Here is a 25,251-nt window from a genome sequence, read left to right as displayed (position 1 = left end):
TCTCACTAGGTTCAGAAATTACCTGAAGTTGCATCACTCCTTGTACAAGTAATGTATAGGCTTGCCTCACATTAGGTAATGGAGTCATCATCAGTATGTTAGATCTCACTATTTTATAAGACTCATTTAAGCCCCATGAATAGTTGCATCAACTTGTCTTCTTCTCGTTGATCAACATGTATTTGACGTTGATTATGCTTAAATATTGTGCAGTGCACTTCCAATTCATCCCATAGTGCTTCGAGCTTGGTGAAATATGGTTCCATTGCTATCGACTTTTGTATTTGAAAAATTGCGTGAACATTCTTTTGTGAGAATTGACCGTGAAAATCAACCCACACTTGATGAGTTGTCTTGGCGTGAATAATACCTTCGCGATATCTGTTTCAACTGAATGAGTTAACCAAGATAACATCATACTGTTACACTAATTCCAGAGTTCAAATTCTTTTGAATTTGCATGTTGAGATAATTCTTCAATTGTGCCATCAATGAAGCCAATTTTCTTTTTGGAAACAAGAGCCATAACTGATTTACTCTCGGATTGATAATGTGTGTCATTTAATTTGATTGGAACGAGTGAATATCATGGCTGATCAGAGTGATGAATATATTAAGGATGTGTAAAATCAACCTCCGAAGTTTTGAAGCTGGATTTGACTGATTCTGCCATTAAAAAAAATAAAGGAAATTTTGATATTTAAGAACACCGAGGACATGCTCTGATACCATGTTAGGGATCAGAAACAAAAGTGGGATCGCAAGTACGATCTTCATTAATGTTTATAATGTTTAAATAGGACACAAGCTATCTACTGACTCTTAAAAATGAGAGAAAATATATTACTGGCCAAATCCTAAAGATAAAATATACAAAATATAAAGAATTAAGGTATTTAAACAACTCGACCAAAGTCTTGAGCATGTCATTTCAATATCCTAACAAATAGGGATTTAAGGCTTTTGAAAAAAAATCCTATAGAAAAAGTAAACATGGAGGGAAAAAGGTTTTAATTCAAGGGAGGGAGGTAATTTCAAAGTAGTTAAGAAGAGAAAAATGACCAAAAAGAGAAAAAAAATTTAAGAAAAAAATTGGATTATCAGAAAAATAACAATAATTTTTTTTTTAAAAAAATTTGTTTTAAAATGTTGGATTTCATCCAAATTGAATATGTTCTAGAGAGACATATCTCACCATATCTAGGGGTGTACATTCAACCCGACAACTCGAACCAACCTAACCCGAACTATAAGGGTTGGGTTGGATTGGATTAGCATTTCGGGTAGGGTTAGGTTCATTTTTCTGAAGCCGAACTGAATCGGTTTGGTTTCGGGTTCATGGACAAAACCTTCGGATTGACTCGAACCAAATAAATGTATATAAAATATATTAAGAATTCTTCCGTATTAATAGGTTTGCCAGAGTGGTACTGAGGCCGGTTCAGGGACACTCATATATATATATATAATTTTAAAGTATATTCTAAATTCTATTGTATTTATTATTTATTTGTTGCAACATTATCATATGTATAAATAAGCATATTTCAATTAAAATATTTTTATATATTTTTTATTTTTGTTATATACAATAGGTTTGAACTAATCATTTTTATTGTTTATTTAATCTTTATATTTTGGTTACTTTCACTAATTCTCAAGAAATGTCGGTATTTAGTTGTTTTTAATTTTATGATAATGTTGAACTATGTTAATATGTTACAATTTTCGCTTTTTGTTTTTTTTATTGAATTTGTTTTTTTTTTTTTTTGTCCATGATTATAGATGGATTTGTGTTTGTTTGTAAACTTTTAATATATTTTATCTAAATTGTATCGAATATTTATAAATTGTGAATAAATAAAACTTGAAAAAAAAAATTTGACAACCCAACCCGGACCTAACCAGAAAATAGAGGGTTGGATTGGGTTGGGTTATGATAAGTTTCGGGTTGGGTTACCAATCCAACCAACCCGAACTTTTGGGTTGGGTAAAACAAAATTCTCCAACCTGATCCAAGGACCATGTACACCCCTAACCATATCCAACGGTCAGAATTCAAAATAGAGGTCGATTGCACGCTAATCGGAGAAGATATTTCCGATAGAAGCTCTAAAAAAACTCAAACTCAAATTTACGATAATTCTAGAGGTTTCAAGGTCGGTTTAATCTCCCTCTATAAAGTCTGAAGTAAGAGGTTTCATTTGGAGCAAGAATCGAGCTAAGTCGAGCTTTCAGTTGCAAGTTATAACCTTTGAGTTTTTGGGTTTCCTACTCTCAATTTTTTTTTCAAATTCAAGAGCTATAGTCCAACGTTTCACGTCAAACTTGTTCATGCACCATCTAAACAAGATTACCCAAAAGTTTGATGAAGGATTCCAGTGTTGAAAGAGCCTCAAAGACCAATTCCCAATTCTAGCCGTCATTAAAGAAAAGCTTGAAACTTGAAAATCCAATCCGAGTCTGTAAGCAAATTCATCGAGAGAGACCAATCCCATTTGGTTTTTGTACCTCTAAGAAACATTTTCGTATAAGACGACAAAGGTTAGCAAGTCCCGAGCGTGCCCAATTGGAGATAGTCATTTTTGTATAAGATTTACGGGTATGGATCGAATTCTCATTTATGGTCCGTTTTTTCTTAAAGTTGAGCCTTCTTTTAGCTTAAGAAGATTAAGATGAGTATTTTTTATGAAAAAATTAAAAGCTAAACAAGATTAAGATGGTCATATCTATATGAGAACGGGATTTTAGAGCTATTTTTAAAAAAATTTCAAGTTTATAAGGCTATTTCTACCATACTATTTTGGGGTTATTTTTCCAATTTTAAACTAAAAGGGTTATTTTTCCAATTTTTCCTTGGGCGCTTTCTATAATGAATTATAAATCCAATACATTTACTAAAAACTTTAAAATTACTATTTTGCCCTTCTTCTTACCTTTTAACCTAAGTTGAGATGTTACCTGTTTACTCAACATTACTTCGATCTGTTCGAATAATAATTCTCTCAATAGGATCATATACTAATTCGATCTGTTCGAAGAATAATTCTCTTAAAAGAATCATATACTCAAAGAATCGCGCTCAATCAAACTTACTAAAAATGTAAGAGCAAAAGTAAGATTCTCTTCCAAATTCATATTTATGATATAATATATATTATTATAGATTAAAGTTATAGAATTGGAGATGTGTATTAATATGCAATTGATCTTAGTTTAATGTCAAGATCTAAACTCTTCATAGCTCAACAATTTGATTGGAGTAAAGAAAGTGATGAGAAATTGGATCACAATCGGTCGTAGAGGGAGAAAGAGCGATGAAAGGGCATAATCATGGTGACCAAAGGAGAATCATTGAATGAACAAGATTCAGAAGGCGATGGGACTTTTTGGTTTACAAAATGTTTGAATGATAAACTCCCTCTCGGTTTCCGAAACGAAAATTAGGAAGTCAAATCTTCAACGCCGGGGACATAGCCGGCATCACCTGCGCCTATAAATGCACTTTCCTCCACGTTTCTCAAGCTCCACACCAGAGAGGGCTTGGATCTGATTCAGGAACACCCATTTGGAGGCGACCATGTGTGGGATTTTCGCGTATTTGAATTATAATGTCCACAGAGACAGGCGTTTCATTCTTCAGGTCTTGTTCAATGGCCTCCGCCGTTTGGAGTACAGAGGCTACGATTCTGCCGGAATCTCTGTTGATTCTTCGCCCTTTTACTCTCAGTTCAATTCCGATCTCAACAATGCTCATTCCGTTCCTCCTCCTTCTCCCCTCGTCTTCCGTCAGGCTGGCAACATTGATTCCCTCGTCAAATCTGTTCACTCTGGTAATTCTTCTTCTACTTTTTTTCTTTTGCCTCTCTGTTCTTTAATTAATGGCGGTTTTTCTGAATTCGGATCTTCACCCTATTTGGTTCACGTTGAAACTTGCGAGAAGAGAGGGATTTGTTTGTCGTATTTTCATTCTTGAGTATCAATTAGCAGTTGATTGTGAGTAAACTGTTCGTAATTGGGTCGGATCATGGCCGGAAATGATGACAGCATCATCTCACATCACACACTTCTGGTTTGTGTTTGACACTCTGTTTTCACGAGGAGAAAGGACACTGCCAGAGTAAAACAGCTGTTTAGCTTTCGTTCCTTTGGTGATAGTCTATTGTGGTTGTACTACCTTTTTTTTATTTTTTTTATTTTTCGTTCATACATCATACACGTCNTTTTTTTTTTTTTGTTGGAATTTTATTCAAAGCTAATTGTGGCAGTGTAAAATTTTCAGAGGTTGAAACAATCAATTTGAATTTGGAAGAACAATTCTCTGTTCATGCTGGGATCGCACATACCCGTTGGGCTACCCATGGAGAGCCAGCTCCGAGGAATAGTCATCCTCAGACCTCTGGTCCTGAAAATGAATTTCTGGTTGTTCACAATGGAATTGTTACTAACTATGAGGTTTGTTTGAGAGATATCCAATACCTTCCTTTATTTATATTCTCTTATACAACCAATGTGAGCAGTGGATATTTGAACCTTTGACCTCATGTAACGGTGTAAATGTTTTAAATGCCGAGCTACACTCATGTTGAATTGTTCATAACGCTCCAAGTTATATTTTTACTTTTATGAGTATTCGACTCGAGGGGATTTCGTGCAAGTAATGCATTTATCTTCAACTATTCATAACTCTCCAATTTATATTTTACTTTTATAATTTTGTTTGCTCCAATATTTGATTTTCTCTGCACTAGGTGCCCTTCTGTTTGACCTTCACCGAAACTCTTATTTTCAGGTCTTAAAGGAAACTCTAGTCCGGCACGGTTTTGTTTTTGAATCGGATACAGACACGGAAGTAATTCCAAAGCTGGCAAAATTTATTTTTGACAATGCAACGGAAGGTATGATAAACTTTTGCTAAATACATTTGCAGTTTACCAGAATATGTTATTTATTGATGCCATGAATTTAAAAGCAATAACTTGTTCATTGTTGTTGAGAGTTGAACAATTTTCTATTCACATACTGTGCCAAACTGCATTGACGAAGCCTAATTTGACATGAGATATCTTGTTATGAAAAAAGCCCTCAGTTCCTATAAATTTTTTTTTTTTTTTTTTTTTTTTTTTTTTTTTTTTAATTGGTATTTGTTCAGATGGAACAATTCTGCTGGATCATTGCAGTCTTCTTCCTATTGAACTTTTATTAGAAACTGTAAAGACTTCTTTAGAGCAATTCCCAACAGCTACTTAGCTTCTTTGATGAGTAATTTAGAATTTTTATCTGCTTATGTATTTTTAGTCGAAATGCCACCTGCCATGCGTTCGCGTTATGGATGTGCTCGTCTAAATGGTTTTTTCTAGTGTTTATCAGAAAATCAAATTTCAGTTAATGAGGGATCATGCGTGATGATCTTGTTTTACAGGTGGTCAGGCTGTCACATTTAGTCAAGTTGTGCTTGAAGTTATGAGGCATCTCGAAGGCGCTTATGCTCTTATTTTCAAAAGCAGACATTACCCAAATGAATTGATTGCTTGCAAACGTGGTAGTCCATTGATCCTTGGAGTTAAAGTAAGTTAAGAAGTGACTATATGCTCCTCCATCTCGGCAGGCCAAGTTTTCTTTTGGAGTAGTTTGTCTTTTATATCTTTTACTTTCTCTTCTTTCCCATTTTCTTTGAAGTTAATCAAAGCATATGAATACTATGATGTGGGTTTCATAAACATCCAAACGTTTTCTGATACTATTCTGATTATTATCCATCATGTCAGTATTTGACATTGACTTTTGTAGGATAGCTCTTTGAAGTTAGTAAGAAAACAGTTTTTGGAAAATTTGAGGTCATGTTTTAAGTTATGATATTTGTTATGATTAGTATATGTATTCTTGTTTAATAACTAAAATGTTCCAAGATTCCGATGAGGATTGTCCTTGTCACATGGGAATGATACTTGCAATGTAGACATCGTTCAAGTTTGAATTCCAGTAACCACATTTGATGTTGCGATTTTCCCTTTCGTGCTTAAAAATCTAACCAGAGAGAGACTCCATTCAAGTTCAAATTATGTTATGGTGAAATAACTTTTTCAATGAAACTTCTGTTCTGTGGCTTTTTATAGTACTTTGATTAACTTTGTCTAATATACTCTTCACTTGTAAATGTTACCTTCCTTACGTCTAACTTCCCTCTTCCTCTTTTTGGTTTTTACTTTAATTCCTATGTTAGGATTTAGCTGAACCTGCCTGCAATGGATCAGCAGCATTCAACGATGACAAGTTTCTTTCGAAAAATGGACACCCAAAAGAACTTTTCTTATCCAGCGATGCTAATGCCGTAGTTGAGCATACAAAGAAAGCTTTGGTGATAGAGGATGGTGAAGTTGTTCATATCAAGGTTTTATTTTCTTTCATCTCTTTTCTCTTTTTCCACCTTAAGAACTTTTGTGTTGCAGCCATAATTAGCTGGGTTTTCAACCTGTTCTTTCGAACTCGGCATTTTTCTTGGGCATTTACTTTTATAACTTTTACATGTTGGTTTTGACTGATGAGAAAGTTGTGTAAGCCTTGATGAGAAATAAATCATTAATTGTGTAAGCCTAGTTCTTATTGAGAAACAAATCGTTAATAGTATGAAGGGCGGATTAATCTTTTCTTATGCCAACTCATCACACCAAAATATGGAGTTGTTGATCAACTTTGGGGCATAGTTTGACATAGGATTTCTCTTCTTAAGCTTCAGAAGTAAAGCAAATTAATCTGATAATTGTTAGTTCAAATTACACAGAAAGTGTTAGTTTTGATTGTTATAAACAAAGGGATCTTATGTGGTTTTCCCTAGGATGGAGCTGTATCCATATTGAAGTTTGACAAGGAGAAGGGGAAAAGTTGTGGCTCTCTTTCTAGACCTGCATCGGTCCAACGTGCGCTATCTATTCTTGAAATGGAGGTCGAGCAAATAAATAAGGGAAATTATGAGCACTACATGCAGAAAGAAATTCACGAACAACCTGAATCTCTAACGACCACTATGAGGGGGAGGCTAATACGTCGGACTTCTTCTAAAGATAAAACTCTTCTTTTGGGTGGACTAAAGGATCACCTTAAAACAATAAGGCGAAGCAGGCGTATCGTTTTTGTCGGTTGTGGTACAAGCTATAATGCTGCTTTAGCTGCCAGGCCTATCCTTGAAGAACTATCTGGTACTGACTGTTAGATTAGAAGTAGACCTTTCAATAGTAAAAATTGGTGGTTACCGAACTTTTCGTACTTCGCTTTCCTTGTCTGATGTAGGTGTTCCCGTTACAATGGAAATTGCTAGTGATCTCTTGGATCGCCAAGGGCCAATATACAGAGAAGATACGGCTGTTTTTGTCAGTCAATCTGGTGAAACTGCAGATACTTTACACGCCTTGGAGTATGCTTTAGAAAATGGAGCATTGTGCACTGGTATTACGAATACGGTTGGTAGTGCAATAGCCAGGAATACACATTGTGGAATTCATATAAATGCGGGTGCTGAGATTGGCGTTGCAAGTACAAAGGTGAGATTGGATTCACCCAACCTTTTTTTTCTTGATCCAATTTGATATTGATGGCCTTTGTTAACTTAGAAAACCTACAGGCATACACAAGTCAAATAGTTGTGATGGTCATGATGGCTCTTGCAATTGGTGGAGACTCAATCTCCCATCAAAGAAGAAGAGAGGCTATAATAGATGGCTTATTTGACTTGCCAAGTAAGTCTCGTTTTCCTTCTTCGTTTATTTATTTGCTCGGTTTTAAATCCTATTTTGGACTTTAAGCTTTATGTTTATTTTGTTTTAGTCTCTAAGCTTTCAAACGTTTTGTCTTAGTACTTCGACTTTGCATAAATGATCATCTGATCTTTTCGTAGAACCTAACACCAACACATTTTATTCGCTTACTTGATTAATTAATATTTTCATGGATCAGTTTTTGACGTTGTGTAGTATGTCAAGTATCACATGATTATGAAAATTTACTGCTGACCAAAATATATAATATTTTGATAGGGACGAAAACCAAACCTTTAAAAGTTTTAAAACCAAAATGAAACGGGTTCGAAAATTCAAGGTCTGAAACAAGATGTAGACCTCATTTTTCTAATTTGTCTTTACCATTTTGATGTGAGCGTGCAGAAAGGGTTCTTGTTTAGGTAACAAAGGTCACAAGTTAAAGTTACTTTTGAAATTTATACTTGCAGACAAAGTGAGGGAAGTGCTGAAACTTGATCAGGAAATGAAGGATCTTGCGGAACTATTGATCGCCGAGCAGTCACTTCTTGTATTTGGGAGAGGATACAACTATGCTACAGCGCTTGAGGGTGCTTTGAAAGTAAAGGAAGTCGCCCTAATGCACAGTGAAGGATTGCTTGCCGGGGAAATGAAACACGGTCCTTTAGCATTGGTCGACGAAAACCTCCCAATCGTTGTCATTGCTACACGTGATGCTTGCTTCAGGTTTAATTCCTTGCTGCTGTAGACTTGTATAAATTTTCTGGGAACTTAGTTTACTGAAAAATCAATCTGTTAACAGCAAGCAGCAGTCTGTCATCCAACAACTTCATGCTCGCAAAGGTCGCCTCATAGTAATGTGTTCCAAAGGGGATGCTCAAAGTGTGTGCCCTGGAGATTCCTGTAGAGTAATAGAAGTTCCCCACGTCGAGGATTGCCTTCAACCCGTCATTAATATCATTCCATTACAGGTATTTATACTGACTTTTGTTGGTTACTCGATTGACCTGAAACGTAAAAACAAGCACAATAGTTCATTTATATACTAGTGAAATTTGAGTTAAAGGCTGATGGTTATATCATAAGTTCGTCCGGTTTTATCTAATTGATCCTTCAACTTTCGGTGTGTGATGTCTGGCATAAGAGTAAAGGGGGATCAAACAAGAAATTTCAAAACAGAACTTAAATATCAAGTAATCCTAATTCTAAATAGCATAATGTAACACTATAAAACAGAGTAGAAGATATGATAGTGAGTAAATTGAGATTTGGAATAGTTTTTGGTAGATATCCATGAATGATTAAAATGGCAGTATATTTGTGTTGGATTATGATATTCATTCCCCTGTTCTTTTCTGGTTTGTGCAGTTATTGGCATATCATCTCACTGTTCTTAGGGGATATAACTGTGACCAACCTAGGAATCTTGCCAAGAGTGTGACAACCGAGTAGTTCACTAGACCTGCATTCACAATATCCTTCTCCTCCCTCCCACTCTTAACCCCCTCGTGTGGTTTCGACTTCTGTGTGCTACGCTGCTCAGCATCATCTCCTCATAGGTTGGAACTCTTGATCTTCTGTTGATATAAGATTTTAACGGAGGCTTGTGACTTGTTCTTTGTATGTTAGCAGATAATCCTGGGTGCTGGGCTTCCACAATTCTATTCATTTTGGAAGATGGTGTGTTTAGTTAACATTATCATGATTATGTTTTACTGTGCTTTATTCTTATTTAACCATTCTTATTTCAACTTTTGGGAACCTTCTCTCTTCACCTATCTTATGTTTACTAAGTACTTATAAATTGTATGATACCTTTTAATTTTGTGTCTAATTCATTCACTATTTAATGTCCTTCAAAATTCATGTATAAATTTAATTTGGGTCGAATGAAATTCATTAAAAAAAAAAAAAAAAAAAAAAAAAAAAAAAAAAAAAAAAAAAAAAAANAAAAAATCAAAAGCTTAGGAACTAAATTTACTATTTTACTAGTTTAGGCACCAAATGAGAAGTCACATTCAAAATGATGTCGATCATAGTAGGAACATGCTTGTGGGCTCTAATTTTAGTCGAATAGTGTGGCTTAGAAGAAGGAAGATCGTAGAATGACATATGTATAGTGAATAGTATATATATATGTATAGAGGAGATGTTTGATTGATATATCTAACAAAGCTATATACGATACAATTAACCATATAAATACTCCAGCATTGTTTTGAAGATGTACATCGAGTATGTGAGTTGTTGTACAATCTTAATAATCGGTATTAGAGTTAGGCTAAATTCACCACGATCTATGAAGATGAAAAGCTTAGAGATTGAAACCGAATGTCGTGACCATGGAGTAGTGGAAGCACAAAGATCATCAGACTCTAGGATTGATCTGGTTGATGCTATCTAGAAACGTGATGTTCAACATCATCAAAGAGAAGACAACATTGGTTCCATTGAAGGTGCTATCAAATATGTACAAAAAAAACTGTCGGTTATGAAAAAAAGTGTATTTGATGCATAAATCAGTCCATAAATGTCTGAAGGTGGATTTGTTGCAAATCTTTAGATCTTTGAATATAAGGATTGATAAAAGTTTTGTTGCAAATCTTTAGATCTTTGAATATAAGGATTGATAAAAGTATTATAAACCTATGACTTATGATGTTAAGAAATTGCAACCATGATTTCACGACACACGCATGAACATGACCTAATGCCATATGCAAGCAACCAAATGCAGGTGCTTCTAAGTAATGGGACGCTTTTTCTTCCGGGAGACGTTTTTTCTAGCCCATTCTTAAAAAAACATCTCTTTTCGAAAGTTTGGAAAAGTCGTGCACTTTGTTGTCTTGCCCTGCAAGACGTTTTCTATTGCTTTATTCATCTTCCATGTATAAGACCAGTATGCCTTAAAACTTACTACGTTGTTTTCACAGAAGCTGAGCAAGTTCTCTTGTCTTTCCCGTATTTGATCAATACCTAATGCTAGACCTCCACTCTTCCTCGAGTTGCTGTTTCGGTTGTCCCTTACGCCCTCCTACTATTTCTCTATTTCCGGGAAAAAGTAGCTACCATTTCACTTTTCCTTGACCGGTCCACATACCATCCATACTAGATCGGATTGTATCACCATGTATCGCCACGTGGCCTTCTTCAACCTCAGAATCCATTTCTCAAAAACCTGATTCCCCTCATTCTTCTTCTCCAATTTCCACCATGATCCTCTCTCTCTCTTCCCCTTTCTCACTCCTCTCTTTCATCCTATTCTTCGCCTCTCCTCTCATCGCCGCACCTGAGCCATCCACCATCTACGATCATCTGCATCGTCATGGCCTCCCCATTGGCCTCCTCCCCAAGAACATTACCAGATTCTCAATCGACTCTTCCACCGGCCGTTTTCAGGTCTTCCTCGACCAGCCCTGCAATGCCAAGTTCGAGAATGAGGTTCACTATGATTTCAACGTCTCCGGCAGGCTCGCCTACGGCCAGATCGCTGAATTGGCTGGAATTTCTTCGCAGGAGCTCTTTCTTTGGTTTCCTGTTAAGGGAATTCGTGTCGATTTGCACACCTCTGGTGTAATACATTTCGACGTCGGCGTTGTTGACAAACAGTTCTCTCTTTCTCTGTTTGAGTCCCCGCCTGATTGCACTGCGGCTGATCCGGTTGATCAATCCGTCGCGTCGGATGGAGTTTCTCTCGGTTTGGATGGGGCGTTTTGATGGTACGTTGGAGCTATTGTTTTTGCTGGTTCATCATCTATTTTACTTGTACCGAATTGATATTTATGGTGCGATTGTAATTATGATGATGTTGATATCTTCGGTTAGATTTTTGCGTTGTTCATTGTGGATCAGGAAGCATTGGTATTATACTTCACATAGGGCAGGCATGTTGTGCTAGTTATCATTACGTTAAAATCCATGTTCTGATTTGCTTTGCTATATTGTAGAACTGGGATATTTGTTGATTCCTGTTCTTCAAAATTTTATAGAAATATATGGTCAGGGAATATTACTTCTCTTTAGTTCATTGTTTTCCTACCTGCCAGTCAAAAATTAGTATTAGATTAATGTTTTGTGGTGGAAACATGCAGTTTTTGCTGATTTAGAAGAAATCATTGGAGAGGAATGTAAAATTTGCGATAGAATTTGAAGTTGTAGAGACGTGGTAATGGAGTGAATATTCTGGACATTGAATTAATGCTATCTCTGTTTTTCTTTTAAGAATAACGTGTTCATTGTGGCTGTATTGTTGGTCGAGCCATATCTTATTGCATTCTTGTGTTTGTTCTCTCCGAGTGAGTGATGTGTGCAGATAGCATTCTGAAAGTTGAATAGATTGTCATGTCTATTATTGTAAGTTGCAAAGATTGGCACTGATTAAGGGAATTATTGAAGGAGACGGCCTAAATGTAGTTGTCTACATGTTAACTAATACCACTATAACAGCCCAAGTCCACCGCCGCTAGCAGATACTGTCCTCTTTGGGCTTTCCCTTTCGGACTTCCCCTCAAGGTTTTTAAAACGCGTATGCTAGGAAGAGGTTTCCACACCCTTATAAATAATACTTTGTTCTCCTCCCCAATCGATGTGGGACCCTCCAATCCACCCTCCTTCGGAGCCTAGTGTCCTTGCTGGCACAATGCCTCATGTCCACCTCTTTCAAGGCTTAGCCTCCTCGTTGGCACATCGCCCAATGCCTAGTTCTGATACTATTTGTAATATAGTAATTTCCCTTTCCCACCCCAAATGGTGCAAAATTATTAGTCACCTTGGGGTAACCTCCTTGAATAATTAAGATCTTATGCATTCTCACATCTTTGGAATCAACTTATATGAATAAGATGAGTATTCATGTTTAAACTCTAACCTTCATGATTTTTATTCAAATTACAATGCATTTTTCTTTGATATTTCACCAGGCTGCTTTGCATTCGTCAGAATTTTATATTATTATATGGAAGTTCTTCATAATCTAGCCATAGTTACAAGTCATATGTTTTTAATAAGAGGTTACTTCTTTGGATTGTCAATAATTTCAGAATGAAGTACAGAACCTTCAGCTTGAAGACGGGGAACTAAGGGCAACATCATATAGATTAGCAATAAAGAAATATCGTGGCAAGAGTCTGGCTTTGCTGGTCTGGTAAATTTTCTCTACTACTTGTGGACTGCTTTTATTTTGTATAGTCTTTGTTTCCTGATAGTCCTGTCTGATGGGGAAAGGAGGCTAAAAGCTCACACAAGTATTTAGCCTCCAATCCTTCCAAGTAGAATTCTGAATTTGAGGGAGGGAGATTGTTGTAGAAATATTTAGCCTCCAATCCTTCCAAGTAGAATTCTGAATTTGAGGGAGGGAGATTGTTGTAGAAATATTTAGCCTCCAATCCTTCAAATCTATACTATTATCTGAGTTTAAGTGAGGGAGATTGTTGCAAGTTTTTTGTTTAATCTCTCTATGAAGTATATTACTGGTTCTGGCTGTGGTTGGTTTTGGCTACTCACATAAAGAAGTGTTGTTTTTGTTGTCTTGTTCTATCTTATAGCCATAAAATCTTTGCTTGTAAATGTACACTGCAAAAGTGATCTTTTAGTAGTTAAAGAGGATTCACATGTATCTTATATAGCTGACATTTTCATTCATTTGATGTTTAGATATAGATTCATATTATTCTTCAATTACCATTCACGTGTTTGTATTATGAAGCTTAAAGACATATAATATCCCCCAATCACTATATATTTTTGTAGGAAAAAAGAAAAAGGAATCGTATTCAGGTGCAAGAACCAATTGATGAAGTTTAAGAAAAAGGCTATTCAATTGGCATGAATAAGGTATAGGATGATGGGTACAATAATTTACTTGTTGACCAATTTTGTTCTTTTCTTGTCTTCAGAACTCTTTTACTTTTCCATTCGAGCTACGCTCGGTTGATTGACGCTCTTGTAGGCTTATTTTGCATATAAATTCTCGGGTCCCTAAGTCCCAGATCCTGCATCCGCCAAGAAATTTCAATTTTGGCTTCATGAGTTTTTTTTTTAAGATAAAATTTCAAGTACGAGAACAAGAATTTGGTATTTAGAATAATAATAATAAAAAAAAAAAAAAAAAAAACATAAAAGGCAATTATCAAAGGTTTACTTGCAGTGTAGAACACAATTTTGAGGCATTTAATCAGGAATTACAGGATCGATGATCTCCTCAATGAGTCCAGTCTCCATTTTGTGACTGATTATTATTAACAGTTACAATTAAAGTTTGACTGACTAAATCCATCAATTTCTATAATGTATTATAGAAATTGCACAAGAAAAATCACACCATTTACGACGAATCGATAGGAATCAAGTGAACTCTCAGTTGTGATCGGATTGAGTTTGCAACAAAATTCACTCAAAATTCACTCTTTTCCATGCAAATCAAAATACAAACCCTCATAGTCGGAAGATAATCATTCACTCACGATTAAAATCGAGTCACATAGAATCATTTTAATAAATATAAATCTTCTCAATTATTTAAATACTTTGTGATCTAGTCCTATACAAACTTATGATATAGGATAACTTCAATGAGATGTTTCCATATGAATAATTTAGATTTGGATCAAATTATTACAAAGTGGGTTGCATTAATAGTGTCAAAGTTATCCATATACTATAGACCCATTAGATTATTTCTTGAACTTGATCCTCTCATATATCAACTATATATTCTTTAAGATTACATTAGTCCCTTTAATTTTTTCATAGATAACATTAAATTACAAAAAAATATTATTAAAAAATAAATATTTGATTATGTGCCTTTAAACATAAATTACAATGATCTCCCACTTGCACCAAAGTCGACCAGACACGTAATCCTAGGAAATACTTATGGGCCTATTTATCTTATATAGGTGAAACATGTCTCGTAATCTTAGATATTCTAGATGACACTAAAAATTTTTAGTCTAGAGAGTGTTTTTGTGTGGATCAAAACTATTGTCATCAAAACGTCATCTTAGTCACTACCACACTACTTTCTCCCGTTGTTTTCTAATATTTTTAATATTAGTTTTTGCATCACTATTATTATAATAAAAAAGTGATAAACTAAATCACATTTGAAACGAAACATCTTTAAAAATTTAGTGTATCATGTAAATATAAAATTCTTAGCTCCATACACTAAATTTGTAATAATCCGACTTTCCACATACATACGGATCGGAATGTCATTTAACATATTAAAATACATTTTAGAAAATCATGGTGAGAGTACCTCTTTCTAAAAGAATTTTAAAAAAACATGCAATTTAACAAAGTAGTTCATCGACAAGAACTTCAAGGGAAAACGACATAAAACCAAAGTTCCCTAGTTACCATAACCTCTTAACAAAATTCAAATAAATAAAATTTACTTTGATGCGAAAATGTCTTAAATAAAGAAAAANTATAGAGCTTTCCCCGCTTCTTTGTCCGGTTCATGACTCTTGTGCCACGACCTTGTCCTTACATAAAGTTTATTTAAAATCAAGGTCAGTAAAACTAAGTAAGGCAATTCCCTATTGAGGTCATATATGCAAACTATCATATAATTCATCAATCAAAATTAAAGACCTAGGTGATTGATTGCTCGAAACACACCACGTATAATCTACCCACCTAAAAGAGTTTTTCAGCCATCACTCCTCAGTGACCATTGTTGGTTGGTTACTCGATACACACAGTGTGTAAGCATTACCACGTAATAATTTTTAGCAAGCACTCATGTGACTGTTAGTGGCTGGCTACCCGAAACTCTTTTATCAGATGTTCGTCCACATTGTCAAAAGAAGATCATTGTGACAGCTGATAATTCAATGCATTCTGAAAGAACGAGATTTGAATGATGGGAGTGTTCTACTCAAGGATGTTTATCCTGTTCCTGGTTTGAAGAAAAAACCTTGCTTCTGTATCACAAATAACAGATTTAGGAAGGTATGTTCTTTTTGGTCCTAAAGATGTTCAAATACTTTCTAATGTGAAACATGTTGCTGCTGATATCCTGTTCTGTGGAAAAAGAAAAGAATCTGTGTATGTTTCATCAGCTAGTGATGAATATATCAAGAAAGTTGGTCATAATGCAAGCTCAACTCTTTGGCATGCTCGTTTGGGTCATGTGGGTTTTCAGTTGTTGTAGAAAATATCCACAAAACAACTTCTTCGTGGTGTCTCTGTCTTTAAAGATATTCAGCATGATGAGATTTGTCCAGGCTGCCAATATGGCAAGTCTCATCGTCTTCCTTTCACAAGCTCAAAGAGTAGAGCTTCAACAGTATTGGAATTGATTCATTCTGATCTTTTGGGACCGACGCGAACAACAAGCTATACCGACTTCATTACGTGATGGTGTTTGTGGATGATTTCTCTCGCTTCAGTTGGGTATACTTCTTAGAACACAAAAGTGAAGCTTTTTCAAAGTTTATTAAGTTTAAGCATGTTGTGGAAAAAGAATTTGAATTGAAAATCAAGTGCTTGCACACTGATAATGGAGGGGAATTTCTTTCAAATGATTTTATGGAATACTGTAAGGAGCATGGGATTCAGCATCAACTGACTTGTCCAGAAACCCCGCAACAAAATGGGGGGTTGAGCGTAAGTTAGCTCATCTTACATCAGTTTGCTTGTCTTGGCTGCATGCGAGGAGTCTTCCAAAAGAGTTATGGGCATCAACTTTTTAAACAGCTTGCCATGTTGTAAATTGGCCGCCTCCATGGCCAGGAACATAATCATCCCCATTCGAGGTGATTTATCATCGTAAACCCAATGTGAGTTATTTTTCGTATTTTTGGGTCCATTTGTTATGTTCATGTACTGAAACATAATTGAATTAAACTTGACCCAAAGGCCAAGAAATGCATTTTTGTTGGCTATGATACTCATAGAAAGGGTTGGAGGTGTATGGATTTGAAAACAAATATGGTTATTGTGTCTCGTGATGTGGTGTTTGATGAAATTTCAAGTTACAAAGATGATGCAGATGGCAGCAAACTTACAACTACTGTTGCACTTTTTCTTGATGATTCTACGTTAGGGAGAAAAGATTTTTCAATTGCGACAGACATTCAAGCATAAGAGAATACATAAGCCACTACAAATATTGAAGTTGCCACAAGATAAAATCCTCAAAGACAGAAAAAGTTACTAGTCATTTGTCTGATTTTGTAGTTGACCTTAATCAATTTTCTTTTCTGTCTTGTTTTTTTAAGGGAGATACAAGTGAAAATGAGCCGAAGTTGTACAGTGAAGTTATAGAAATTTCAGAATGGGAAAATGCAATGATGGAAGAAATTTCAGCACTAAAAAAAAATGACACTTGGGAGCTTGTACCACACCACATGATGCCGATTTAATTACTTGTAAGTGGGTTTACAAGGTGAAGAAAAAAGCTGATAGAAGAATTGATAGACACAAAGCTCGTCTTGTTGCTCATGGGTTCTCTCAGCAATATGGTCGAGACTATGATGAGACTTTTAGTCCGGTCGCAAGGATGGTAACATTACAGACAATCATCTCTTTAGCTGCTAGTAAAGGCTGGAAATTATGGCAGTTTGATGTGAAAAATGCTTTCCTTCACGGAGAGTTGGATCGTGATATTTTTATGAAGCAGCCACAAGGATTTACCTCTAAGGAATATCCTGATTATGTGTGCAGACTTAAGAAGGCATTGTACGGACTCAAACAAGCTCGTCGTGCTTGGTTTGGTAAGATTGCTCAATATCTTAATTTTTGTGGTTTAAAGTTTTCATGTGCTGATCCGAGTTTATTTGTTAAGAAAACAACAAATGGATGCACTTGCTCTTACTTTATGTTGATGACATGATTATTACGGGTGATGATATTGTTGAAATCAGTAGTCTCCAAGATGACGGTTCGTTTTGGCATGAAAAAAATTAGGTGGAGCTGATTGTTTTCTGGGTTTGAAAATTAAGAAATGTGACGATGGTTATTTCCTCCCTCAAAAAGAATATGCATCAAGTTTATTGCAGCGGTTTCATATAGAGAATTCAAGGGAAAAAACTACTCCTATGGAACCGAATCTCAAATTAGCTAGAAATGAAGGGAAGTCATTAGTAAATGCTATATTCTTTCCACTTGTTGGTAGTTTATTCTATTTAACTATCACACGGCTAGATATTGCTTTTTCAGTAGGAGTTGTCTTAATTTATGGATCAACCACATGAGACTCATTTAATTGCAGCAAAAAGGATTCTTTGTTACATCAAGGGCACTCTAAATTATGGATTAATGTATGAGAAATCAAAGTCATTTTTATTTAGTGGTTTTGTGGATGCTGATTGGGCTGGTGATGTGAACGACAGACGCTCCACAACAGATTTTTGTTTTACAGCAGGCTCTGCTGCAATTTCATGGTGCAGTAAAAAGCAAAGCACCATTACTTTGTCAAGTTGTGAAGTAGAATATGCAGCTCCTATAATGGCTACACAAGAATGTTTGTGACTCAGGAGGCTTATTCAAGAAATGGTGACTACTCTCAATCAGGCAATTCAAATTAACTGTGACAATGAGAGTGCAATAAAACTTGCTGGAAATCCAGTGTTTCATGCTCGTTAATTGTGACAATGAAAGTGCAATAAAACTTGCTGGAAATCCGGTGTTTCATGCTCGTTCGAAACATATTGAAACTCATTATCATTTTGTTCGAGAGAAAGTGTTATTGCAGGATATTGAATTGTAGAAAATACATACTAATAAGTAAGTTGTAGACATATTTACTAAGGCAGTTGCCAAAGTGAAGTTTGAAGTTTTTCGTAAAACTCTCGTAATTATTGAGAAATAAGCTTGCACTAAGGAATGATCAGAATTTAGTGCAACTTATTGGTAGTTTGAATTAGTCAAGATATTCGTAATGAGTTAATATTTGAATAATATATTAGTTATGGAATATATCTTAATATTCCCTTTTATGATTTGATCGTAAGTGGTTGGGTTGGAGGCAGATAGTTAGGGTGGGAGATGTGCCGTGGTTCTTAGATCTTGCATGCACTTTTGAGGCGTGTGCAACGTAGATTTTTTCTTCTTTTTCATGACCAATCAACATCACATCATTGATTTTCCTTGATTTAATTTCCGGATTTTGTTTTTTTTTGGTATCTTTTTCTACGTAACTCTATTCAACGTTAGAAACTAGTTTCTTTCCTTTATTGATGTTCTACTAGAGATCCAATCTTTGAGGAATCATTTTAGGTTGGTTTTTTAGGGGTTGAGGGTAAAGTTCTATAGAACTAATTTTGAGAGGAAGCTTGATATTAAAGAAAAGAAACTTTGGGTAAGAATTAAGATTTTCATTCAAGAAATTCTTGCTCTGCATGAATACTTAAGACTTAGATCATCTTGTTCCTACAACTATAGAGAAATATTTGGAACAAATTTCATCAAGGGATCAAGAGTTGGGATTGACGGTCGGAGTAGTTCTCATTCGAGCTCAATAAAGTGGATTTTGGGGCTTAAGTGTTAGGTTGTATGGCGCAATGATCTCTATGGGTCACGTCTCCATGTATATATATAGGAGATGTGTATAATGAAGATTACATGTGTGGGCCTTGATCCATGACAACAACAAGAAGCAACTCCAAGAATAGCGGATTCTCCAAATATGTATAGATATAACCTTCTACTTTTAACACCCCCTCAATCTGGACGATGTACTACTAAGTTCAAATTGGACCGAAAACTGCTAAAAGAAGGAGCTAACAATGGCTTTGTCATGATATCAGCGAGCTGATCCTTGGAAGATATGAGCCGCACATCAAGCTGACGAGTCGATACTCGTTCACGAACGAGGTGATAATCAACCTCAACATGCTTCGTCCGTTGATGAAAGATTGGATTGGCGGACAAATAGGTTGTCATTAATGTTGTCGCACCACAAGCTAGACGATCGCGCTTGCAAAATCCCGAGCTCACGCAAGAGAACTTAGATCCAGATTAATTCGGCAGTGACATCAGCAACCACCTTGTATTCGGCCTCCATACTAGAACGAGAAACTAGAACGAGGATGAGCTCATGATAATAACTCAAAGTGCCAAGATCCTTGATGGCAAAATCATCCCGAAATTATGTAAGAAGTTTATCAGTAGCCATAGAAGATGAGCTCATGATAATAATGTCATCAACATAGATGAGGATATACATCTGAATGTCCGCCTTGTTAAAAATTAAAAAAGAGACATCAGCCTTTGAAGGTGTAAAATCCAGCTATAATAGTTTGGAGCTAAGGCGAGAAAACTAGGCACACAGAGCTTGTTTGAGGCCATAAAGTGACTTATCCAGCTTGCAGAGATAACCAGTGATAAGGTAACCCTAATCCTCAGCCCAACGATCCAAGCTTTTGTTTTAGCAAGAACTCTTGAATCAAAGTAATTAACACCTCCTGATACGAAATTTGGATCAACTAAGAGATAAGGCTAGAATTAGATTACCTCTTACGATCGAAAATCTATAAGCAAGATTTGGAACCTTGTTCTAAATTGAGTCACTCCACAATCTAACTTGATCAAGGTTTGATTGAATGGCTCGGGTGCAATTCTACACAAGAATTGATTGAAACTTAGAAATGGCAAATATGATGCTTGGATTTCTAAGGGAAACGTCTCAATTTGAGATCTGAATTACATTCATCCAAATCTGATTTTTACATAACATATTGTGGGTATTTATAGTCTCCCGACAAAAGACGTTTGTGGCTGGGATTCAATCCCGATCCCTTTAATCTCCACAAAAGACGAAGTCAATTTTGACCATTTGACCATTGCAAAATGAAAACAAAAAAACAATAAAATCTTACTCGTGTAGGTTCAAACCCCGTCAACTTCAAAAGGAATAAACTTGAAATCTATTGGACTTGATAAGGGCCATCCCCTCTTGGATGTAACTTTGTCTTCCGTTGAGATGGGAATCGCTCGTTGCGAAAATGTATCTAAACCTAGTCACTAGGTTTAAAAATGATTTCCTCTTTTGTTAATCCTTGAAGCAACTTTGAAATTTTGGTTCTCAATTCTCTCCTTCACCTCCTTGTGCAATGTTTTGATCAAGTCTGCCTTACTTGTGGCTACGTCACTCACAAACATATTAGAAGGAATAGGAAGCAAATCAAGAGGCGTAAGTGAATTAAATCTATAAACAACTTCAAAAGAAGAACAATGAGTTGTACTATGAATTGCTCTATTATATGCAAACTCTACAAATGGCAAACATTCATCCCAAGACTTAATATTCTTAGAAATAATAGCCCTAAGCAATGCTCCTAATGTTCTATTAACCACCTCAGTTTGTCCATCCGTCTGAGAATGACATGTAGTTGAAAACAACAATTTGGTACCCAATTTACCTTACAATACTTTCCAAAAGTGACTTAGAAATTTAGCATCCCTATCACTAACAATTATTCTAGGGATTCCATGTAATCTTACTCCTTCCCTAAAAAATAAGTCAGCAACATGTTTTGCATCGTCCGTCTTGTTACATGCAATAAAATGAGCCATCTTACTAAATCTGTCTACCACAACAAAAATACTATCTTTACCCTTTATAGTGTGCAGTAAACCAAGAACAAAATCCCTAGATATATTAGTCAAAGGTTCATTAGGTACATTCAAAGGAGTGTACAATCCATTTGGTTGTGATCTAGATTTAGCTTCTTTGCATTTAAAGCATTGACTACAAAACTTATGAACATCATGCTTCATTTTCGGCCAAAAGAAGTGTTCCTGCAACATATTATAAGTGTTATTAATCCCAAAATGTCCCATTAAGCCACCACCATGTGCTTCTTTTACAAGCAAATCTCTTATAGAGCATTTAGGAATACAAAGCTTACTATTCTTAAATAAGAATTCATGAAATACATAATAATCATCTACAGCTATTTTTGTAAGACAAGATGCATAAATAATTCAAAAGTCTTAGTCATCTCGATATAATTCTTTAATATGCGCAAATCCAAGAATTTTTGCACTGAGAGAAGTAAAAAGATTGTACCTTCTAGATAATGCATCAGCTACCACATTATCCTTACTTGCTTATATTTGATGACATACGGAAATATTTCAATAAACTCCACCCACTTTACATGCCTACGGTTCAGTTTGCTTTGACCCTTAAGATACTTCAAGCTTTCATGATCAGAGTGGATCACAAATTCTCTAGGCCATAAGTGGTGTTGCCACACTTGCAATGTGCGAACTAAAGCAAACAATTCTCTATCATAGGTAGGATAGTTCAATGCTGCCCCATTTAGTTTTTCACTAAAATACATTACAGGTTTTCCATCTTGCATCAAAACAGCACCTATGCCCAAACCACTTGCATCACACTCAATTTCAAAAGTTTTATCAAAGTTAGGCAAGACAAGTAATGGTGCATTGGTTAATTTATTCTTAAGCTCATTGAATGCATTCTCTTGCATATCTCCCCATTTAAAAACAACATTCTTTTTCACTAAGTCATTCAATAGTGTAGCTATGGTGCTAAAATCTTTTATAAATCTCCTATAGAAGCTAGCTAACCCATGAAAACTACGAACTTCACTTGCCTTTTATGGTGTTGGCCAATCCCTAATTGCTTTAACTTTCTCTTCATCTACTTCTACTCTATTTTGACCAACTATGAAGCCAAGAAAGTTAACTTTTTCCATGCAAAAACTACCCCTATTAAAATTAGCATAAAGTTTCTCTTTTCTAAGTGTAATCAAAACTAACTTAACATGCCCACATGCTCATGCAAAGTCTTTGAATAAATTAAAAAATCATCAAAATTTGCTTTCCTAAATATTCTCTCAAAAGATTCATTAAGCGCATAAATGTACTAGGAGCATTAGTTAACCCAAAAGGCATAACAAGCCATTCATACAATCCAAACTTAGTTTTGAACGTGGTTTTCCATTCGTCTCCTACGTGCATTCTAATTTGATGATATCCAGATTTGAAGTCAATCTTTGTAAATAAACATGAACCATGCAATTTATCAAGCATATCGTCTAGCCTAGGAATAGGATGTCGATACTTTACCGTGATTTTATTGATGGCTCTACAATCCACGCATATGCGCCACGTTCCATCTTTCTTCGGCATCAATAAGATTGGTACAGAACATGGACTCAAACTCTCTCGTATATAGCCCTTCTCCATAAGCTCCTCTACTTGCCTTTGAATTTCTTTAGTCTCAGTTGGGTTGGCTCTATAAGCTGGCCTATTAGGAATTACTGCCCCTGGAATGAAGTCTATTTTATGTTCAATACCTCTAATGGGAGGTAGTCCTTTAGAGACTCCATCTTGGAAGATGTCATCAAATCCCTGTAAAAGAGATTGAAACATACTAGGCAAAGACAAATTGTTATCGTTAGAGACCAAACATCTTTCCTTGTACACAAGTACAAAGATGGTTTTTTGTGAGAACATTGCCCTCCTAACCTCTCTAACTCTAGCCAAACAACTCACATTCTTTCCTTTTTTTTTTCAATTTCATTCTTTTTTTCACTATGTTTTTCTCTTTGACTTTTCTCTATTTTTTCATTCAACTCTTTTTCCTCAAACTCTTTCTTTTTTTCTTCCAACTTTAATTGATCAGCGAATACATTTGCAGAACTCAAAGGTACAAGAGTGATTTTTCTACCATCTTTTACAAAAGAATACCGATTCAAATAGCCATCATACATAACCCTCCTGTCAAATTGCCATGGTCGGCCAAGCAATATGTCTCCAGCATGCATTGGTAAAACATCACAAAGAACTTCATCTTTATATTTTCCTAAAGTAAAAGATATTAAAGCTTGAGAAGTTACCTTCATTGTTCCACTATCATTGAGCCATTGAAGCTTGTAAGGTTTAGGATGGTGTTGGGTTGGAATTAGCAACCTTTTGATCAGCATTGTACTTACGACATTGGTGCAGCTTCCACTATCAATTACAAGACTACAAGGAGTCCCCTTGACTAAACACCTTGTGTGAAATAGGTTGTCTCTTTGATCATCAACATCATTCTCTGTAACTTGAGTTTTAAGAAGTCTTCTGGTAACAAGTACCAAATGACTCCCATCTTCTAGTTCCTCCTCATTCTCCTGGATTTCCTCTTCAACTAGCTCATCATGGTCACTTTCCTCACTATCTGTGACAACTTGTCCATTCTTGATGATCATGACTCTCTTGTTAGGACAATCACGACTAAGATGACCAATTCCTTGACATTTCCAACATTTGATGTCTCTATTTCTTTCTCGAATCTCCTTATATTCCTCCGCTTTCTCTTTACCCTTGGAGGTCTCAGCTTTGTTCCTTTTGTCAAGATCATACTTGCCTCCAACTTTGAAATCTATCTTTTCAATATTTGCATTCTTTTTCCAAGTGTTGAAAGTAATAGACTTTGAAATACCATACCTCTTGGAGTTCTCCTTCTCCCAAGCTAGTTGCCCTTCGATTTTGACAGCAAGGTGTAACAATTCTTGCATATCAAAGTACGCTTGCCTATCCACTTGATGAGCAAGTTGTCGGTTTAACCCACCAAGGAATCTAGCCATTGTATCTTTCTCATCTTCATCAATACATTCTCTATTCATAAGGGTCTCCATTTCTTTGTAATATTCTTGAACACTTTTGGATCCCTGTTGTAAAGTATAGAGTTTTTGCTTGAGCACCCAAGAATAATGCTTAGAAATGTACCTTTTCTCATTAATGTCTTCAATTCCTCTCACGTTTCAATTGGTTCTTCATAATTTCTCCTCCACTCTGATTTTAAAGATGTCCACCATATAATGGCGTAATCACAAAATTCAACCACAACAAGCTTCAACTTTCTTTCTTCACTGAAATTGTTGCAATCGAAGACATGCTCAATTCTGCTCTCATATTGCAAATACTTCTCGAGATCAGATCTCCCATAGAAAGTTGGAATTTTTAGCTTTACTCCCCCGACTTCTTTCTTTTTCTCTCTCATACTGGTACTCCCTCTCAATTCTTTTTGGTGCTAAAATTTCTCTACCCCTTCTTCTGACTCTTCCTCTCCCTCGACCAACATCTCTCCNTCTTTCTTTTTCTCTCTCATACTGGTACTCCCTCTCAATTCTTTTTGGTGCTAAAATTTCTCTACCCCTTCTTCTGACTCTTCCTCTCCCTCGACCAACATCTCTCCCTCCCCTAGGACTATGTCCCGCTAAAAGGGTGACATTGTCATCTTCTTCATTCTCAACTCCTTCATTCAAGAGTACTTCCCTCCCTTGAAGATTACCTAAGGCTATTTTAATTCGCTCCATCCGGTCTGTCAATGTACTAATAACTTGATTCAAACGAGTAATTGTTCCGACCTGTGCTTCTCTCCACCTAGCTTCATTGATCTCCCCTCCATTTCCTTCGTCTTGGTTCATGATTGTACAACAGTAGTGGAATATGTTTAAGACCTCACACACTCAACTCACTGATTTTACACTCAGGGACACTCGTGTTTATACACACAAAGGTAGGC

The 25,251-nt window shown here is 35.8% G+C and overlaps 1 protein-coding gene, 1 long non-coding RNA gene and 1 pseudogene across 3 annotated transcripts; 2 read left to right on the top strand and 1 right to left on the bottom strand.

Moving 5' to 3' along the window:
- Window positions 1-3,206: 3,206 nt before the first annotated feature.
- LOC111805776 (glutamine--fructose-6-phosphate aminotransferase [isomerizing] 2) lies at window positions 3,207-9,573 on the top strand. Of its 2 annotated transcripts, XM_023691001.1 has the most exons (12): window positions 3,581-3,833; window positions 4,283-4,455; window positions 4,793-4,898; window positions 5,423-5,568; window positions 6,224-6,391; window positions 6,836-7,196; window positions 7,288-7,538; window positions 7,619-7,733; window positions 8,222-8,477; window positions 8,554-8,722; window positions 9,120-9,310; window positions 9,384-9,573. In XM_023691001.1, the coding sequence occupies exons 1-11, from the start codon at window positions 3,581-3,583 to the stop codon at window positions 9,201-9,203; spliced, it is 2,082 nt and encodes a 693-aa protein (XP_023546769.1). In that variant the 3' UTR covers window positions 9,204-9,310; window positions 9,384-9,573. The 2 variants fall into 2 exon arrangements, with proteins under 2 accessions (XP_023546770.1, XP_023546769.1); XM_023691002.1 differs by having other exon boundaries at window positions 3,207-3,833; window positions 9,120-9,573.
- A 1,308-nt stretch (window positions 9,574-10,881) lies between these two features.
- LOC111804871 lies at window positions 10,882-13,370 on the top strand. Its single transcript, XR_002816585.1, has 2 exons — window positions 10,882-11,470; window positions 12,791-13,370. It is a non-coding gene; the product is annotated as an uncharacterized LOC111804871 (long non-coding RNA).
- A 7,262-nt stretch (window positions 13,371-20,632) lies between these two features.
- On the bottom strand, window positions 20,633-24,726 carry LOC111805530 (annotated as a pseudogene).
- Window positions 24,727-25,251: the final 525 nt, after the last annotated feature.

This window comes from Cucurbita pepo, chromosome LG11, assembly GCF_002806865.2.
Source record: "Cucurbita pepo subsp. pepo cultivar mu-cu-16 chromosome LG11, ASM280686v2, whole genome shotgun sequence".
Lineage (NCBI taxonomy): Eukaryota > Viridiplantae > Streptophyta > Magnoliopsida > Cucurbitales > Cucurbitaceae > Cucurbita > Cucurbita pepo.
This window is presented reverse-complemented; position numbering and strand designations above follow the sequence as displayed.

Coding starts and splice junctions, on each gene's coding strand:
- LOC111805776 (XM_023691002.1), top strand. CDS start 3,581: ATGTGTGGGATTTTCGCGTATTTGAATTATAATGTCCACAGAGACAGG. Junction 4,456..4,792: donor GAATTGTTACTAACTATGAG/GTTTGTTTGAGA, acceptor TCTTATTTTCAG/GTCTTAAAGGAAACTCTAGT. Junction 7,539..7,618: donor TTGGCGTTGCAAGTACAAAG/GTGAGATTGGAT, acceptor GAAAACCTACAG/GCATACACAAGTCAAATAGT.